At 46.7% G+C, this 20,633-nt stretch overlaps 1 protein-coding gene across 1 annotated transcript in view; it reads left to right on the top strand.

Annotated features, from left to right (window-relative positions):
* LOC110257942 overlaps positions 1-18,149 on the top strand; it is a 33,241-nt gene extending 15,092 nt beyond the window's left edge. The window contains exons 4-6 of the mRNA XM_021080956.1: positions 3,045-3,367; positions 5,324-5,539; positions 17,155-18,149. Of these exons, the coding sequence (XP_020936615.1) occupies positions 3,045-3,367; positions 5,324-5,539; positions 17,155-17,377 (762 nt within the window). The 3' untranslated portion in view covers positions 17,378-18,149. The remainder of the gene's footprint in view (positions 1-3,044; positions 3,368-5,323; positions 5,540-17,154) is intronic.

The raw sequence follows: 20,633 nt of genomic DNA, 5'->3' as shown, positions 1-20,633 counted from the left end.
ATCAGCATGGCTCCACCTTTCTTATCAACATGGCTCCACCTCCTCATCAGAGTGGCCCCACCACCATCAACATGGCCCCACCTCCTCATCAACATGGCCCCACCTCCTCATCAACATGGCCCCACCCATCAATATAGCCCACCTCCTCATCAACATGGCCCCACCCTCATCAACATAGCCCCACCCCCTCATCAACATGGCCCCACCTCCTCATCAACATGGCCCCACCCCATCAATATAGCCCACCTCCTCATTAACATGGCCCCACCCTCATCAACATGGCCCCACCCTCATCAACATGGCCCCACCCCCTCATCAACATAGCCCCACCCCCCTCATCAACATGGCCCCACCTTGCTGACTGCCTGGAGGTAAGGGGACAAGGTGGGCTACACTTCAATTTCTTGTAAATGTAAATAGCCGCACTTACAAAGGCTACATACCATCCTGAAAGTCACAGTGCTTAATCTGGCAAGTCCCACTAATTTCCCTATTAGGAAGATCACGTGGAAGAGTTTGCTCGGCCAGTTACCTCAGGCCATCTAATTCAATTCCTCTAGGTGCAGAGGCTGAGGTACAGAGTAACATCTACTTCCCAAAAGCCACAGACCTCAGCAGCAGGTTGCAGGTGGAATCAGTCCTCCTGATCGTCACGGAACCCAGATTTTCTAGGGCTACCTGTTGGCATCGCCACCTTCTCCATGTACCTAAGGAAGCAGGTGTGCCTTGAGCATGCGTGCTTCCTTCTGCTCAGATCCTGAGCAAAGTACTGCACTAGCTACGCAGCACTCCAACCATTGGGGTCAGAATTCAGAAAACCTGGGGACCTCTGAGGTCTGTAGGATCACGAAAGAATAGGATTACAAATACCACATGCTATCACTCACATGGAGAGGCTAATGCAAATGAATCTATGTATAAGAAAGAAACAAACTCACAGACATGGGAGAGCAGTCTTGGGGTCGCTGAGGGAGAGGGAGTGGGAGGGACTGGGAGTTTGGGGTTAGGAGATGCAAACTACTACATTGGGAGTGGATAAAGCAATGGGGTCCTGCTGTACAGTACAGGGACCTATATCCAATCACTTGTGACACAACATGATGGAGGATAATGTGATAAAAAGAATATATATATATATATGCATAACTGGGTCACTGTGATACAGCACAAATTGGCACAACATCATAAATCAACTACAATAAATTTAAAAAAAGAATAGGATTCCCTCTATCATGAACGTAATAACTAGCTTTGAATTAAGCATCTACTAGTTAGTCCTCTATTAGAGGCTGTACATGCGTTTTCATTTGCTGAGGAAGACCACGTGAGGGTGAAATTACTCAGGATCCCACAAAGCCAGCTTGGATTCTGGACCCTCCATTTCTTTCGATGGCTCTGCCTGTGAATAAGGACCTGTCTGCCTGGGTCTCCAGGTTGCGCGGCAGCTTCCTCCTCTCGGGGCTGTAGGCCTATCCCGAATGAGGCTCTGACGCTGAATGCATGGGTCTTACGAAGCCCTCCCCACGGTGGGTGGACCTGACTTGCAGGCTCAGTCACTGGCTGGAGTCCTGTTCCTTCAGGGATGGGTTTCTGGCCAAAAGGCCCTTCTGAGGTCACAGTCCAGCCCCATACTTCTGGCCCCGCCCACCCCAGAAGTTCTGGGATGGGGTTTGTTCACCCAGCCTGACCCACTTTCAACACCTCCTCTGTAGCACATGCTGATGAGAGATGTTTGCATGGCCAACTACCTGGGCCAGTATCCCGTTAAGCACCTGGAGTGTATTGTTGAAGCTGAGTGGCTGTCATCCCCCCCAGACCCAGCCTCCCTGTCACCCAGGCCTGCCTAAGATCATGGCCAAAAGCATGAAGAGATACTCCTTTGGGATTTGACATCGTTGAAAAGACCTTGTGCAAGAAATTGACCAGCAAACAGCCACTGCCAGCTGTGCATGCTCTGGGTTCCTGCACAACCTGGGGCTGTTGGTGGGAGTTCAGTGCCAGTGGAAACTCACCAGCACGGGTTTGTAAAAACGACATCAGTGGTGATAAGGAAGGCGGATAAAGGGATTGATGAGGGTGAGTCACAATTAGTCTCAGGTGGGCCAAGTGCCCCCTTATACCACACATCTGTTCTTTACAAGGTGTATGCAAATCAGCTGGGGCTCTTGTTCCAACGTGGATTCTAACTCAGTCCACGTGAGGTGGGGCACGAAGCCCTCTGCCTTTCCAACAAGCATCCCAGTGGCAGAAAGCCGCTCAGACACTTTGGAGAGCAAGCCCCTAGCCCTGCTTTGACACAGGCTTAAAAGGGAAATAAAACAGTCCACTTGCTGGGATCTAAGTCCTGCATGTAGGTATCATTGGATCCTTGCAGTCTTCCAGGGGCTTGATCTTACTGAAAAGGGAGCATTCTTAGAAGGAAACAACACCAAAACAACAAGCCAGCATTGTCAGATACACAGAAATCAGGAGAGGGAACTGGGCAGCCGGCACAGACATAGCAACAGAGTTCTTCCACTGAGTAAAGAAGCCACCTGCGCAAAGCAGAGAAGAAGGGCATCTGAAGTCAGGCCCAGGAATGCCAGGCCCAGGACCCACTGGCACGGAAAAAGCCAACTTCCAATTCTGAACCACAAGCCGAAAACCAATCAGAGCAGGCAAACCAGAAACGGCCAGAGCGAACATAGGGTCACAGATTCGGAGCGAGAGCAACCAGGTAGCTTCCCAGAAGCAGAAGCGGAAAGGGACTTACCTGCTGCTCATCTTCAGCCACCAGGAGCAGAGCAGGGGGGGCCGCAGGTGTCTAGACCCAGAGGAGGGAGGGTGCCCACCACGGAATCCAGGGAGCGCTGGAGGCAGGGAAGGGAGCGGAAAACTCAGCCAGGACTCAGCACTGCTGCCCACCTGAAACCGCAGTAAAGCCACGTGGTACGGAGCCAATGAAAGGCCGGATTCCGCCTACCTGCGTGGGGCCATGTCACGTGTGAGTGAAGTGGTGCCAGCTGTGCGTATGGCAAACAGTACACAGCCGAGCTTGCTGGTAGAGCCCCGAGTCTCAAAGCCAGGCCCCAGGTCAGCAGCATCGGCGTCGCCTGAGCACCTGTGGGGCCAAGCAAATCCTCGGTCCTGCTCCAGGCCTACCACGCAGGGGCCGTGGCGGTGGCGCCCTGCAGCCCGTGCACCTGCGAACCTGTAGGTGGTCCTCGCGCAAGCTCACTGCCGAAGAGTCTACGGAAAGAACAGCGGAGAGAGGAGACCACGTGTGGCAGAGGAAACTCATTAGAAACGGGCTTGAGACCGGTGCCCTTAAAGAGCTGGCGAACGCCAAAGCCTCTTTACAGGGAGAAGAAAACGCAGTAGAGACCAGGTAAAACAATAACGAATGAAACTTGCGCAGGGATCCACAGAGGTGGGCAGAGGTCTTCGGTGATGGAGTTTCATCAGTGGTGAGGAATCACACAGCCTTGTTAGGAGAGGCTTGTTGTGATGCTGAGAATGGGAGACCTCGGGAGGTCTGCCGCGGGGGTCGGGGTGGGGCACCTCCCATGATATGGGATTGCAAATTCTCACAGTCTTTATTTTATTTTTGTTTAATTTTTAGAGCATTTATAAGGTTATATTCCATTGACAGACATTACAAAAGACTATATTCCCCATGGTGTAGTTTATTATTATCATGTTATTGCTTTTTATTTTATGATTACTATTAATTTTACTATTATTCTTGGCCACACCCACACCATGGGGAAGGTCCCAGGCCAGGTATGGAACCTGCACCACAGCAGTAACTTGAGCCACAGCAGTGACCATGTGAAGTCCTTAACCACTAGGCCACCAGGGAACTCCCTTTGTAGCTTACTTATTTTATGCCTAATAGTTTTTAACCTCTTATTCCCGTCCATCTATCTTACACTCCCCCTCCCTCCCCCACAGGGGTCACAACTAGTTTGTTCTCTGTCTCTGTGAATCTGCTTTTTTTTTTTTATCTTCACTAGTCAGTTGTGTTTTTTTTATATTCTACATATGCTATCATACAGTATTTTTCTTTCTATGTCTCATTTATTTCACTTAGTGTAATACCCTCCAGGTCCATCCATGTTGATGCAAATGGCAGAAGTTCTTTTTCATGGCTAAGTAATACTCCATTGTGTTCATATATGTGTGTGTGTATACATATATATATATGTATGTGTATATATACACACATATGTATACACACACACATATATATATGTATACCACGTCCTTATGCATTCATCTCATGATGTATTTTCAAGAGACTTAACAAAATTGCTATTTGGTGCCTATGCTTGTGAAGCGATCTTCTCAGAGGAGGGGAAACAAACTTGAGAAAAACAAACGTGGTCGTCTAGTGTGATATATTTGACAAAAATATTGAGAAAGAATTTTGTTTTAAATATCAATACAGGTATAAGACAAACAAACAAAAAGCCCATGTAGAGGCTTTAATTACAGGTACACTTTGTATTATTATTGTGCTTTGTTTTATGGCGCGTCATAGTGCATTTTGTACAAATGAAACGTTTGGGGCATCCCTCCATGGAGCAACTCTGTTGGTGCCATTTTCCAAGAGCTTTGGCTCATTTTGTGTCTTGGTAATTCCTGCAGTGTTTCAAGCTTTCTCACTATGATTCTGTTTGCTATGGTGATCAGTGGTCTTTGATGTTACCATTAGAAAAAAATTGCCCCTCTGTGAATGCTCAGACATTGGTGAGAATTTTTTAGCAATAAAACACTTTTTAATTCAGGTCTTTATTTTTAATTTTTTTTTAGTAGTGGAATACTTAATAGGCTATGGTCTAGTAGAAGCCTAACTTTCAAAAGTGCTGGGAAACCAAAAGATTAGGGGGACTCCTTTATTGTCATATTTGCCTTATTGCAATGTTTGCTTTTTTGTGGTGGTCTGGAAGCAAACCCACAGTATCTGCTAGGTCTGCCTGTGTACTGAGTGATTTATGCAATGTGAATTGGAAATCTACTCTATTCCAACACTGAAGATGCAAGAGCAGGAGTTTCCACTGTGGCTCAGCGGGTTAAGAACCCACATAGCGTCCCTGAGGATGGGGGTTCCATCCCTGGCCTCGCTCAGTAGGTTAAGGATCCAACATTGCCACAAGCTACAGAGTAGGTTGCAGACACAGCTTGGATCTGGTGTTGCTGTGGCTGTGGTGTAGACCAGCAGCTACAGTTCCAATGTGACCCCTAGCCTGGGAACTTCCATATGCAGGTGCTGCTGTTTAAAAAAAAAAAAAAAAAAGTTGCAAAACCAAAGAAAGTATTGTTTCTTTCGAAATACTTGCAGTATGGTGACAAATGCAGCAGAGAAGATGACAGGACATTTGTTGACAGAGCTGTATACTAGAGGTTCACTCAAGGAGCTACGAGACCATAAAGTGTCTCTAGGATGCATCAGTGAACTCTTTCCAAAAGGGAGTAATGCTTCCTTTGACTCCAAAGAACAACAGACAGGAGGAAAGAGCATCCTTGCAGAGGGAATGATGTGTGGGAAGATGCAGAGGTAGGAAATACTGTTTGGGAGATGATGGGGGCTTGGAATGGCTGGGAGGGGGAGGGAGGAGCCCAGAGAACGAGTGGGCAGCTCATGGTGGCCCTGGGTGTCCTCCTGGTAACACCAGAGGGGCAGGGAGGACCAGGAGGGGCTGTGCCCTTCAGAAGGACTAGTCTGTCTCACTCAAAAGATGAATGGACCGAGAGGGCCAGGAAGGAGGCTAGCCAGATCCATAAGGACACAAGGAAAATATGGCCACAATTCAAGGAATGGACTGGGACCTAGAGCCCAGGGGTGCAGAAATGATGAGATCTATGTGGTACAAAGGCCCAGGATCCGACCAAGCTGAGACACTCCTGAGACCCTCCAGGATCACTGTGGGATAAGCCCTCGCAATCTGTCACCAATGTGCCCAACAAGATGGCCATCGAGCTCATTATTTTTATAAACTAGAGACAACTTAAGGCTACCCATGTCTCACACTTCATGTACTAACTGTATCCAAACTTCATTCATAACGTAAAGCACAGCACACTTTTAGTCTTGTTTTAAACACCGAGGCCCTAACCTGCCACATAGAGTGATTTTAAAGCAGTGGACTTGAGTTTGAAAGCACAGTTAGTCTTCCTCTGTCCCTTTAGAAGCTTCACGTGACTTGAAGCAAAACACTGTTTCAAGAACTGCCTTTTTCCTCACAAGACAGCACCAGTATGGGTACTATAAGGTGGTTGGGAAGATTAAATATACATGGTGAGTGAATCTCATGTGTACACAATACCTATTCAAGTCAGAGGATAACGTCCAGCAAGGTCTTAAAATGGACATTCCAGAGTTCCCGCTGTGGCTCAGTGGGTTAAGAACCCGACGGGTATCCATGAGGATGCGGGTTTGATGCCTGGCCTCGCTCAATGGGTTAAGGATCTAGCATTGCCCCAAGCCATGGCTAGGTAGCAGATGAGGCTTGTATCCCACATTGCTGCAGCTGTGGTGTAGACTGGGGGAATGTCTGTATGCCCCCAGGTGCAGCCCTAAAAACAATAAATCAATAAAATGAAATTTTAAACAATGGACGTTCCATTAATAATTCATAATGAGATGCTAGTTTTAAGCCCTGAGGGATTTTGTAATTCACATTATCTGTTTCACGGTGTCAAGCATGTCTGTCTACAGTGGGGCAGTAAAGTGTTGACACAGCAGACGAGGGTTGCCCAAACCCCACAAGTCCTCAAGGTCTTAAGGACCAGACCCAATCAGCTGCTCTGAGAGAAGCTGTGAGACTTTGGGATAGTGGGCAGATGGGACTGTCTTTGTAGCTCTGGATCCTTGAGCCATATTGCTAGATTTATGTTAACAAGGCGATTTATGGTGACCACTCCCCTCCCCCTTTATTTTAGTAACTGGGGCTTTGGGCCACACTGTATCTCTTTGATCTCTGAAAGGACTGGATAGTGGGTAAGCAAAATCGGCCATGCAGCTGCTCCAGACACCCATACAAACCCTGAACATCGAGGCTTGGGTGAGCATCCCTGAAAACACAGTCATCCCCTGCAGTGGATTGGTTCTGGGACCCCTTTGGAAACCAGAATCCAGGGATGCTCAAGTTCCTTGTCTAAAATCATGTCCTAGGAGTTCCCGTTGTGGCTCAGCCAGTTATGAACCAACTAGTGTCCATGAGGACACGGGTTCTATCATGGCCCTCCTCAGTGGGTTAAGGATCCAGCATTGCCAGGAGCTGTAGTGTAGGTCACAGACGTGGCTTAGATCTGGTGTTGCTGTAGCTGTGGTATAGGGTAGCATCTACAGTCCAATTGGACCTCTGGCCTGGGAATTTCCATATGCCAGGGGTTTGGTCCTAAAAAGACTAAAATATAATGGCATCCTATTGACATCTGATCCATACACATCCTCCTATAGAATGGCATCACCTCCCATTGACTTGGAATACCTCATGCAATAAAAATGCCATGCAAATGCTTGTCACTGTGTGGCAAATTCACATTTGCCTTTGGGAAATTTCTGGAATATTTTCTAAGATTTTCAGTCTGTGGTTGGTTGAGTCAGTGGATGGGGAAGCCCCAGATGTGCCTGTACTCCCCAAGTATTGTCACATTTGGTTATTGGCAGAAGTCAGCATTGTGCATACAATGCCATCACAAGAGGACAATTCATGCCTGTTTTTTTTCTGGACACTGGCCTCAGCATCTTTTTCCTTTGCTCTTCTTGATTTGTGTCCTATCACCATCAAAAATCACAACCATGAGAACAGAGCTATTCTGAGAGTTTTCACTCCTTCCTGCTAATCAGCAGACCCAAGGGTGGTCTTCAAAACCCACATGACAGGAACTGACTGAGAAGTTTTCAATTGGCTAGACTTTCTAACACTCTCAGTTAAAAACCAAACACTGATTGCATTGAAATATCAATGATGATCTTCTTCCAAACATTTGAATGATAGGATAACTTTATCATTCCTTATGAATATATGACCTGTGACCATGGAAAAAAGGGGTTCATTATCATTGATTCCGTTGCGGAGGTCACATTAGCACACAGAATTACAACCTTGAGGCAACATCCATTCAGAAAATGGAAAATCCAGAGTTCCCGTCGTGGCGCAGTGGTTAACAAATCCGACGAGGAACCATAAGGTTGCAGGTTCAATCCCTGCCCTTGCTCAGTGGGTTAACAATCTGGCATTGCCGTGAGCTGTGGTGTAGGTTGCAGACGCGGCTCGGATCCTGCGTTGCTGTGGCTCTGGCATAGGCCGGGGGCTACAGCTCCGATTGGACCCCTAGCCTGGGAACTTCCATATGCTGCAGGAGCGGCCCAAAGAAATAGCAAAAAGACAAAAATAAAATAAAATAAACAAACAAAAAAAAAGAAAATGGAAAATCCAGGAGTTCCCATTGTGGCAGTTTGTAACCTGACTAGTATCCTTGAAGGCACAGGTTCGATCCCTGGCCTCCCTCAGTGAGTTAAGAATCCAGCATTGCCGTGAGCTGTGGTGTAGGTCGCAGATGTAGCTCTGATCCCGATTTGCTGCGGCTGTGATATAGGCTGGTCGCTACAGCTCCAATTCCACCCCTAGCCTGGGAACTCCATATACCCCAGGGTGACCCTAAAAAGAAAGAAACAAAAACAAAAATGGAAAATCCACTGAGTGTGGCCTCCCTTCCCCTCCCTCCATGTCATGAGTAAATATAACTGACATTCTCAATTTCTATCTTACCGTGGTGTGTCATTCTGTCCTGTGTGCTAGAAAGTAGGACAGATTCTACATCTTGATCAGGTACTTTGAGTATAATTTCTTCCCTTCAACTAGTATAAAATACTCTGGACCAGATAATCCACCAGCTATTCACAACGCAAGTAATTTTTATTTTTTAAAAAAATTTTATTAGAGTTGATTTACAATTTTTTTTCAATGTCTGTTGTACAGCAAACATGTCATATGTACATTCTTTTTCTCATACTAGCTTCCATCATTTTTTTATTGTCTTTTTTTAGGGCTATACCTTCAGTCTATGGATGTTCCCAGGCTAGGGGTTGAATCGGAAGCTGTAGCCACTGGCCTACACCACAGCCACATCAATGCAGGATCTGAGCTGCGTCTGCGACCTACACCACAGCTCATGTCAACACTGGATCCTTAACCCACTGATTGAGGCCAGAGATTGAACCTGCATCCTCATGGATCCTAGTCAGATTTTGTTTCTTCTGAGCCAGGAACTCCTCTTCCATCCTGGTCTATCCCAAGAGACTGGATAGAGTTCCCTGTGCTGCACAGTAGGACCTCGTTGCTTATCCATTCTCAATGTCCCAGTTTGCATCTACTCACCCCAAACTCCCCGTCCATCCCACCCTCCCCCTCCCCCTTGGCAATCACACGTCCGTTCTCTATGTCTGAGAGTCTCTTTCCATTTTGTGCCATGTTTTAGATTCCACACCTAAGTGCTATCTTATGGTATTTCTTAGCATTTAATTTATATAATGACTGGTATCCTCTCCTCTGCAATACATGGTCTCCAAATGGAAAATTTTCTAGGATTATGACCTGGCAGGTTTTTTTTTCCGCCTGTCTTCTGTCATGTATTTCTCTATGTGATTCATGATCATATTTAGCAATCCACAAACATTTTGCAAAATACTTGATGTCTAAATGCTGCTTATACAATAAATATCAGAGGAGTTTGAGATGTGGCTCCCTAGGTTAAGAACCTGACATCGGATACAGCAGGATGCAGGTTCAATCCCCGGCCCCACTTGGTAGCTTTGAGGATCTGGTGTTGCTGCAAGTTGCAGTGTAGGGGGCAGACGTGGCTCAGATCTGGCATCGCCGTGGCTGTGCTAGAAGCCTGCAGCTGCAGGTCCGATTGGACCCATACCCTGGGAACTTCCATAGGCTCCAGGTGCAGCCATAAAAAGAAAAATACAACCAGATAATAAAGACCATGTTAAGTCCCTTTAAAGCATCCTATTGTCCTGAGCCTGTAAGGACCCTTCTCTTGAGGAGTCTACATGGACACTTATTTTCATCTTTCAAGGTGAGAGGAATGCTTATCGATGGATGGGACAAGCAAGTGATGTCTATAGATGCAGTCCTTAACACCTATAGACGTTTGTTTTCTCAGCCGTTTAGGGGCAGAATTCTTAAACGCAGGAAGAGCTGCGATCGATGGAGGTTTTAGTTCAATATTTAGCTGAAGTCTTTTTCTATTCTAGTGTTGAAATACGATTGTCTGGCACTCTGTCTGCTGCACTCGAAAGTAACTAAAGACAGGAAGCAAATCTAAACATGATTAATACAGGATGTGAAGAAAGTGGAAACAGTTTTACTTTAAAATACAATAATCATCCGAGGGAATACGTGTCCTCTTGTTCATGTGAAGAAAACGTGTTTTGAACTCTCTACTGGGATCATGAATTATTTTACATAAATGTGAATGGAACGTAACACGAACAATAATAGTTCTGTGCTTCCATGTTTTATTCATTCCATAAGCATCATCGAGGGATAAGAAGTAGATATTTCAGTTAAAAAATGCCATATTGTGTCTTTTTTGCTTGATTCCAAATGAAGCCAAAGTTATTCATCAGCAAGCATTGGTAATGCACACCGTGAGTAGATTAATCTGCTTGGGGCACCATAATAAAATACCACAGATGGATGGTTTCAACATCAGATACTTACCCTTCGCCATCCTGGAGGCTGGAGCCCGAGCCCCAGGGGTGGGCAGAGCTGGTCCCTCCTGAGTCGTCTCTCCTGGGCGTGTGGATGGCTGTCTCCTCCCCATGTCCCCACAGGGCCATCCCTCTGTACATGTCTGTGTCCTGAGGTCTTCTTCTTCTAAGGACCCCCATCTTGGGCGATCAGGACCCCCCTTGTGACCTCACTTACCTCCATCCCCTCTTGAAAGACCTGTCTCCAAACACAGTTATATTCTGAGGTCCTGGGGGTTGGAGCATATGAAGGTTGAACATATGAAGGTTGAACATATGAAGGTTGGGGACAGGGGTTGGAGAGACAGCCTGACTCTGTCCATAAAAATGGATAAACCGTATTGGTTTTCATTTCAGAAGTCTCAAGAGGTCTCTCAAATGATGCACATTGTGATAAAAATATTCATTGTCTCCCCCGTTTAAAAAGTGCCTCAATGTGTAAATAAAAAGAGATGAGGTAGGGGGCAGAAATGGAGGCCCTCTTGACACATTGGAATGGGCTCCTCTCGAAGGTGGGAAGAGAACAGTGGGTTTTGCATAAGCATCGCATCAGAAATGACATTCCTACTACCATGAGATACCACCTCACACCAGTCAGAATGGCCCTCATTAATAAGTCCACAGATAACAAGTGCTGGAGGGCTGTGGAGAAAAGGGAACCCTCCTGCACTGCTGGTGGGAATGCAAACTGGTACAGCCACTATGGAGAACAGTTTGGAGATACCTTAGAAAGCTATACATAGAACTTCCATATGACCCCACAATCCCACTCTTGGGCATCTATCCAGACAAAGCTCTACTTAAAAGAGACACATGCACCCGCATGTTCATTGCAGCCCTATTCACAATAGCCAGGACATGGAAACAACCCAAATGTCCATCAACGGATGATTGGATTCGGAAGATGTGGTCCATATACACAATGGAATACTACTCAGCCATAAAAAAGAATGACATAATACCATTTGCAGCAACATGGATGGAACTAGAGAATCTCATACTGAGTGGAATGAGCCAGAAAGACAAAGACAAATACCATATGATATCACTTATAACTGGAATCTAATATCCAGCACAAATGAACATCTCCTCAGAAAAGAAAATCATGGACTTGGAAAAGAGACTTGTGGCTGCCAGATGGGAGGGAGAGGGAGTGGGAGGGATCGGGAGCTTGGGCTTATCAGACACAACTTGGAATAGATTTACAAGGAGATCCTGCTGAATAGCATTGAGAACTTTGTCTAGATACTCATGTTGCAAAAGAAGAAAGGGTGGGGGAAAAATGTAATTGTAATGTATACATGTAAGGATAACCTGACCCCCTTGCTGTACAGTGGGAAAATAAAAATAGAAAAAAAAAGAAATGACATTCCTTGAAATCTTTGACTGTCCGATGAGACAACCAGGAATTGCGTCTGGATGAGCTCGAGGAGGAAAGGTGCTCTTAGATTTGTATATCCGTGGACATAGACATCAAGGGTATATATTATACCAGATACAGACCCTCCCAGATGCACAGAACATGTAGGACCAACAGAACAGTAGACCCCCTGCCCTAGAATTATGAGTCATCCTGTATCCTAAAGACTGAAAGGGACATACTCCATCATTCAGTTGATGCGGGTCCTCAAGTGGCATCCCTTTGCCACTCAAGAGAGAGGTGGAATCCTTTTTAGTTGCCATAACCGGGGGAGGGGGTGCTTCTGACCTTGAGAGCATGGGGGCAAGGATGCTTCTATAAATGTCCCTCAGTGTCCAGGACTGCCCCCACAAGCAGGTTGCAGCTGGCCCCAAATATCAGTAAGTGCCAAGGTTGAGAAATTCTCAGAACATTCCCAATATTATCTGCAACATCACTCAACTTTTGCTTTTTCTTTTTTTATTATTTTAATTTTTTTCTGCTGTGCAGAGTTTTTGTTTTTTCTTTCTCTTTTGTAATTGAAGTGGACTTGATGTATAATGTGTGTTTTGGATGTAGAGCAAAGTGATTCAGTTATATAACTGAATACATAATATATTTTATATGTGTATATACATATACATATTCTTTCTCAGATTCTTGTCCCTTATAGGTTCTTGCAAGATATGGAATAGAGTTCCCTCTGCGAGACAGTAGGTCCCTGTTGTTTATCTGGTTTATATAGAATTGTGTGTGTCTGCCAATCCCAAATTCCTAATTGATCCCTCACTCCACGTCCCCCCTGGCAATCCCAAGTTTGTTTCCTCTGTCTGTGACTCCTTCCAGTTTGTAAATAAGTTCATTTGCATCATTTTTAAAAATTACAGTGGATGTAGGGAGTTCCCATTGTGGTTCAGTGGTAACGAACCTGACTAGGATCCATGAAGATGTGGGTTCGATCCCTGGCCCTGCTCAGTGGGTTAAGGATCTGGCGTTGCCATGAACTGTGATGTAGGTCCCAGATATGGCTCGGATCTGCTGTTGCTGTGGCTGTAGGGTACGCCAGCAACTGCAGCTCCAATTCGACCCCTAGCCTGAGAACGTCCCTATGCCCTAGATGCTGCCCTAAAAAGCAAAAAGCAAAAAGCAAAAAGCAAAAAAAAAAAAGTGTAGTTAATTTACAATGTTGTGTCTTAATTTCAGGTGTATAGAACAGTGATTCAGTTTTATGTGTGTGTGTGTGTGTGTGTGCGTGTGTGTGCGTGCATGTGCTTTTTCAGATTCTCTTCCCTTGTAGGTTATTAGAAGATATTGAATCGAGTTCCCTGTGCTGGACAGCAGGTTCTTGTTTACGTAGCTTGTATATAAGCAGGGTTTCCCCAGCTCCTAATTTATCAGCTTGTCCTCATTTGTCTCCCTCACTAATCCGAGACAAACCTTTTTTGCCCCCCGCCCCGCCTTTTTCTCATCTCTTATGATGGCTTTCCCATGACGTTCCCAGGTGGCATTTGATATGAAGGTCCACTCGTGTGACCCAGCACAGGGCTGGACAGTCCTCTGCTCTCGTGCTGTTCTGTCACGACTGCTCCTTGTCATTCATTGGCTCCATTTTCCATCCCTTTGTTCCCACGAGCCTGTCCCCCTGGCTTCCTGGCGGGACAGCCCCTAAGGGACATTCTCAACGCAATTCTCACCTGCCATCCTCCTCTGCTCACTGCCGCAGAACCCAAATGACTTGAAATGTCAGGTGGCATCGCCGCTCTAATGGGTGGGTTGTGTTTCAGAAGTGCTGTCGCTGCTCTCTTTTACATAATGGAAAGGCCAGGGGCATTACCTGTGGCCTCGGAGAGCACTCAAGAGGAAACCTCTGTTGTCTCCTGCCTCCTGATTCCCGTAATTTCGTGCAAGGCCTCAAGTCGAGTGCATGCTCTATGCTTCAAGGACAAGGTCATTTCAATGATAAACTAGGGCCCAAGCCCATGTATGAAATATGAGGATTTGGGAAAGTGCCTTTTAAACGACCGACGGGTTTTGCACAACTTAGTTATGCTACTGAAATAAACCCTGCTGTTTTCAGGACGCGCTCAGATACGTGGAAAGGCAACTTATGAGCCTTTGGAGATGATCAGGAGGTATTTGGGGAGGTGGTTTTGGCTTTTCTCTTCCTTTCTTGTTGCATCTCTTCTGTCATCTTCCCTCCCCTCCTCTCTCCTCTTCTCTTTGTTCCCTTCCTTTGTTCCTTGAATGAGGCTACCGTCCTCAAAGAGGGTTTAAAACCCACTTGAAGAGCTGCTGCATGACGAGTTCTTCCTTTTGAACTCCTCTGCTCGGATTCTGGAAAATTACACGGAGTAATCCTTTACGTCTCCTCCAGCTATTTCTTTTTCTGATGCATGAACTTCCCACCAGCATCAGAATATTTGGAAGCTGGTCAGGGGTGAGCAGGGCAACACGAGGGGGGAATAGGATCCCCGGACCCCCAGTTCGCATCTAGGGTGGAGTGGAAGAAGGCTGAGAATGACTGGGAGGGAGAAGATTTGGGGCTGCCCTTCCAGTGGGGCACGGAGGATGGAGAGTGGGCAGTGGGCACGTATGCCTCTTGGGTGGGTCTCCTGTTTCCTCTCTCTGATCCCATACATCCCTGGCAGTGTCCTCAGTGTCCAGGGCTGGGTTAATGGGTCCAACGTTTGATATTTCTATTCATCGTGAGCACTCAGGCTCCATCACTGAGCCGAATTTCTAGAAGGAAGTGCTTGGGGAGGAGGTCATTCCCAAGAAAGGTGAATGCGTTATTGATATTCCAGCACGTATGACTCATCCTACTGGCTGTTGCTGCCACATCTGTTTGCACATAGATTTCCTCTACTGCCACCTGTTATTAATCCGTCACCATGCCGCGTGATGGGCAGCCGTCCGTCTGCAGGGTACCAAGCCATTTCTGTCATGCTGCTAGTGATGGGAGATAATAGCACTGGAGTTTTGTTTTGTTTTGCTTTTCTTCTTTCTTTTTCGGGCTGCACCTACAACATAGGAAAGTTCCCAGGCTAGGGGTTAAATCGGAACTGCAGCTGCAGGCTTACACCACAGCCAGGGCAACACTGGACTCCAGCCCCATCTGTGACTTACACCTCACCTTGAAGCCATGCTGGATGCTTAACCCACTGATGGAGGCCAGGGATCCAACCCGCATCCTCATGGAGAAAATGTCAGGTTCTTAACCCACTGAAGCATGGGGGGGATGTCTTATGCTGTGTTTGCAAGGAGCCTCTTGAGGAGTTCCCATCATGGCTCAGTGGTTAACGAATCTGACTAGGAACCGTGAGGTTACAGGTTCGATCCCTGGCCTTGCTCAGTGGGTTAAGGATCTGATATTGCCGTGAGCTGTGGTGTAGGTTGCAGACGTGGCTCAGATCCCACGTTGCTGTGGCCCTGGTGTAGGCCGTCGGCTACAGCTCCGAATGGACCCCTAGCCTGGGAACCTCCATATGGTGGGGGAGTGGCCCTAGAAATGGCAAAAAGACAAAGAAAAAAAAAGGAGTCTCTTAAGAGCTCGTAATAATTTAAGGCCCACGTGTGGAGCCACGTTTTCCTTCCTCCAGAGACGTCCACAAACCCGTGGCCCTCATTTCTGCTAACATTTCTGTTTGTGGTCTTAGGAATGTTAATTGTAGCCAGCTCTCACATAACACTTGTCTTGTGAAGAAAACTGGTGAGAAATAGTTGAGGGAACACTACCCCCTCTTAAGGTTCCATAAAGTCACTTTCCAGGCTGGGCCTTTATTCATAAATAATGCATGTTTGTCAGAGTTCCCGTCATGGCTCAGTGCAGTGGAAATGAATCTGACGAGTCTCCATGAGGAAGCGGGTTCGATCCCTGGCCTGACTCGGTGGGTTAAGGATCAGGCGTTGCCATGAGATGCAGTGTAGGTTGCAGACACGGCTCAGATCTCACATAGCTGTGGCTGCGGGGTAGGCTGGCCGATGGCTGTAGCTCTGACTGGTCCCCTAGCCTGGGAAGCTCCACATGCCACAGATGTGGCCTGAAAAAGACAAAAGATATATATAACGTTCTTCTATTTAGGTGACAGAAATGCATCCTGGAGGGGAAAAAAAAAATCTCAAATTGCCCATATGTGTGCTGGGGAGGTGAGAATGCAGCAAAATCAGAATGACCTTTCTGGCTATCCTCTCACTATAAGTGGACATCTTTAGTGGGTACATCTGTCCGTACCCAAAACAGCCTTATTGCAGTTGAAAATTACGAAAATACATTCAGGGTGATTTTGGTAAAATTGGAAACCGGATGTCTCAAAGCTGTGATTTGCCATGTTCAGAGAAAGTTAAATTTCTTGTGTCAAATTTTTAAAACTTTGGGCCCCTCCGTTATTTTTCAGGGGAGATAGATGTAGCTGTTGCTCTCATATAAATATAGAGATAGATTTCTCTCTGTACGCTTTATGTGTATTCGTATATAACTCCTACAGAAGTTCTAGGGCTAGGGATTGAACCCATGCCACATCAGTGACCTGAGCCTTAGCAATGACAGAGCCAGATCCTTAACCCACTGAGCCACCAGGGAACTCCCCTATGTGTGCTTTCAAAGTCCTTCTTAGGCTTTCCCAGAGCAGGGGGAAAGCTGTCACCTGCCATGCAGGTGACAGGTGAGGGGGAACAGTCACTGTTCTAGGGTCAACCCTCTGCCTGTAAAGTGTCCTCTCCCCAGCCAGTTGAATGCCCTGCATTTCCTGTACCGGTGCCTTTGGGTGGTGATTTTCCCAGCTGAAAAGTCTCCCCCCACCCCCCGCCCCCAGCAAGGGGCTGAGCTGCTGTCTAGTGTCCTAAGCACCCAAAGGATTGTGAGGTGCTTCAGGAGAAAGTGGAAGCTGAGTTCAGGTAGGAGTTAGAGGCTGTGAGTCCTGCTACAACTCTGCCCACTGGTGCCAAAGAGAAATGTGCAGGCAGCATTTTGGATGAAGGAAGATAAGTAGCTTTCTTGCTTTGCCAGGCAATGGGGGACCAAGCAGGCGAATGCCCCGAAGACCCGAATACCGTGTTTGCAAGTGGAAAATAGTGCTGCAGATAAGGATCGCATGCAAGCCTTCATTCTTCAGAGATGGTGTTTTGTGGCCCCACGACTGGTCCTGGTGGTTCAGCTCTCTGGTTTGCATTTGTGTTGGGGGTTTATTTCAGCAGAAGAGCTCAAGGACATTGTTCTCTGTATCCCTTGAGGGGGAACCAAGACCTTCCCCCAGGTGGCACTGTGGTCTCCTGATGGCCCCTCCTTGGTCTCTGCATCCCTCCCTTCCCCCAACAGCACCTGTAGGCACCTGCCCTTTGGGGCTCAGGGAAGGGCCTGGAGGCTGGAGCGTATTCCCTAAAAACAGGACATGGGGGACACACAGCGAGGCTTGTGCCTAGGAGCCCCCCCAGTGTCCTGCTTAGTTTCAGGCTTGCCAGGATCTCCCTGATGTCAATGGGTGCGTGAGCTAATCACCCCCCCCGGGGGGGGGGCTGCAGGAAAGCCAGTAGCCCCCACTCTTCCAGCGAGTCCTGCTTTCTGCTCTTTTCAGGTTTAGTGCAACACTTTTCTCTCCTCCCCCCCAAAAAAATCTCAATCTATGTCACCAAAACATGATTTCCTGTTTTCATTGACTTTAAAATTTTTGTGTTGTATACACCAGAGCACAACTGACATCTTTCTCATGTCCCTCAGGAATTAAAATGTTCCTTCATACAGACCAAGAGGTCTAAAAAGAAAAAAAAAGCCTCTCTGCATTTTCTCAATCAAATTTTTATTTATTTCCCTTTTCTTTTCTAGCCATGTATCAAATAAATACCCTAAAGCTCTATTTTATATACGGAAAAAAATGGGAAAAAAAAGTTGAGAAGACGTAAGACATCGGGTGTGCAGTGAAAGAAAATGTGTCTTTAAGTCTTACCCCAGGTTCTTGGCAACAAAGAACCTAAATCCCTTGGAATTTCCGAAGCGACAAGAACACCAGGAGCATCTTTTGTTTTTGTATTTGGGGTCTTTCTTCCCCCCCCCCCCCCCCACTTCTCAGTCCCTTGGGATTTGCAGGATGTCTTCTGTTCCACTTAAGTGCCTCTCTGTGGGCTCCTGAATGGGGCTGGTCACCCCATTAGGAGCCGATTAGAAGCTTGGAACCCCCATTGTGCAGAAAGAGGATGGGGTTGGGGGCTGAGCGAGTGGCCCGGCTGCCTTGGGGAGGCCTCTGAGCAAATCCCAATGGGAAGCGGGGGAGAGCTTCCGGGTGCGGAGCCTTCCCGCTGTCGGGAGGCTGGTGCCCCCAGAATCTCGGGCACAGAAGCTCTTGGACTTGGGACGCTGCGTTGGCTTTTAAGTCCTTTTCCACAGCCTTGGTTGCACAATAAACGGGGCAGCACACGTAGCAGTTGCCTTGACTTCTGTGCACTGTTGGAGCAACTGAGGAAACCCACGCAAAGGGTCCTCGGAACCTCCGGTCCTAGTGGGGCAGCCAGAGGCACAGGTGACCACCTGGGTCTTGTCACCGGCCTCTGCAGGGACAGCTGTGCTGTGGGATGGAGCCCCTCCCGGGCCAGATCATCCGTGGACTGGACTTCAGGACACCCAGCTAGTGTTGCAGAGAGACGGTGCTCAGTGGGGAGCTGCCCCTCCCCCACTGGTGTCCCAAAGTGTCAGAAGTGAGAAGTTCTGGGTGAGAAGTGGCCGGAAGGCTCACAGAGGTGAATTGCTTTGAATTCTTTTTTTTTTTGGCCCCATCCCCCCTTTTTAAAAAATAAATTTGTTGGGGTAGAGTTCCCTTACAAATTATGTTAGTTTCAGGGTGTACAGCCAAGTTGAGTGGATTTCTCTGTGCTGTGCAGTAGGTCCTTGCTACCCATCTATTTTATATTGAGTAGTGGGTATAGGTCAATCCCGCCCCCCCAAATGATCTTTCCCCCACAGAAGTGAGTTTTCCCTCCTTTTTTTTTTTCCAACCATGTTTTTGAAATGTAATGCCCTCTGTTCAGATTTAAAACAAAATGAAGGAGACAGCCTTTGCAAGCAAAAGGCCACATGTCGAAAGTTTTAAAGTGACGACTTGGTTTGGATTTTCTGGAGGGAGGAGGGACAGGGCACTGGTTTTTCTGGCCGCCTGACAAACAGAGGAATCAAAGCATCCATTCACAAGACTGTATTAGGAATACTTTGTAACCAGCCGTATCCGAGCCATGTTCAGCCTCCCCCTGGATGGAGTCCATGAGAAGAGGCTCCCTCTAGAAAGGCTTGATGGCTTCGGCTAAGTGCCTGCATCATCCGTGCGGAAAAGTGTGAAGGTGCCGACAGCATGTTTCACTAAAAGGGAATTGGGCTTGGAAAGCATCTCCATTCAGCCTGGGGCACTAGGGGTGCAAGGCTCGCTGGCAACCGCTGTCCACTTGCCTGTGGGAACAACATTGGTGTCCTAGCCATCTTTGTCCCCACCTCACTCACCCATGGTGTCTCGCACACACCGTGTAGAGTGGCTGCAGTCCCTTTCCTGTGAACCTCTTCAGTGTTTCATTTTTACTCACCGTGACGTGCCAATGGCCTGGAGTAGCCAAGATGCAGTTTCATGGCCAGCGCCTGGCACAGCCCACAGAAGTAACAGCCCAAGCAAAATTCCCGCCCCCACTGAAATCAGTCATGGTGGCAAGAGAAACCTTTGGCCCAGGAAATGGCATATGCATACATATCTGCACACAAACCTGTTTTTGCAAAAATATATTCTATTTTATTTATATTCTATTCATAGTCTATTCGATTCATATTCTGTTCTGTTCTATTCTATTATTCTATTCTATTCTAGTCCTATTCTATTCTATTCTATTCTATTCTATTCTATTCTATTCTATTCTATTCTATTCTATTCTAGTTATTTATTTATTTATTTTTAGGGCTGTACCTGCAGCATATGGAAGTTCCCTGGCTAGGGGTGGAATCAGAGCTACAGCAGGCATCCTACATCACAGCCACAGTAATGCAGGAACAGAGCCTCATCTGTGCCCTAAACCATAGCTCAGGACAACACCGGATCCTTAACCCACTGAGCGAGGCCAGGGATCGAACCTGCATCCTCATGGATAGTAGTCAGGTTCATTTCTGCTGAGCCACAAGGGGAACTCCTCTGCAAAAATATATTTTAATATACCTTTGTTTTCCATCCCATTTCTATATAGTTTGGACTGAAATGAAAGATTTCTGTGTGTGCTTATGCTAGGATAACTGTCCTGAAGGTATTTCCATTTTTAACATTTCAAACTTCAGTTCCTTTATATTTTGCTACATCCTTGTGACAAGTATTAAAACAGAAGGTTCATTTTATCTAAGTAATTCAGTTTCCTTAGAGCTCTATGAAAATAATAAAGAATCCCTTTGCATTGGTCTGTTACACTTTCTTGATCAGATAGTATGTGCTTTTGGATTTTTTTTTTTTTTTTTTCCAAATCAGTCCCTCTGAA

This window comes from Sus scrofa, chromosome Y (assembly GCF_000003025.6).
Source record: "Sus scrofa isolate TJ Tabasco breed Duroc chromosome Y, Sscrofa11.1, whole genome shotgun sequence".
Classification (NCBI taxonomy): Eukaryota; Metazoa; Chordata; class Mammalia; order Artiodactyla; family Suidae; genus Sus; species Sus scrofa.
This window is presented reverse-complemented; position numbering and strand designations above follow the sequence as displayed.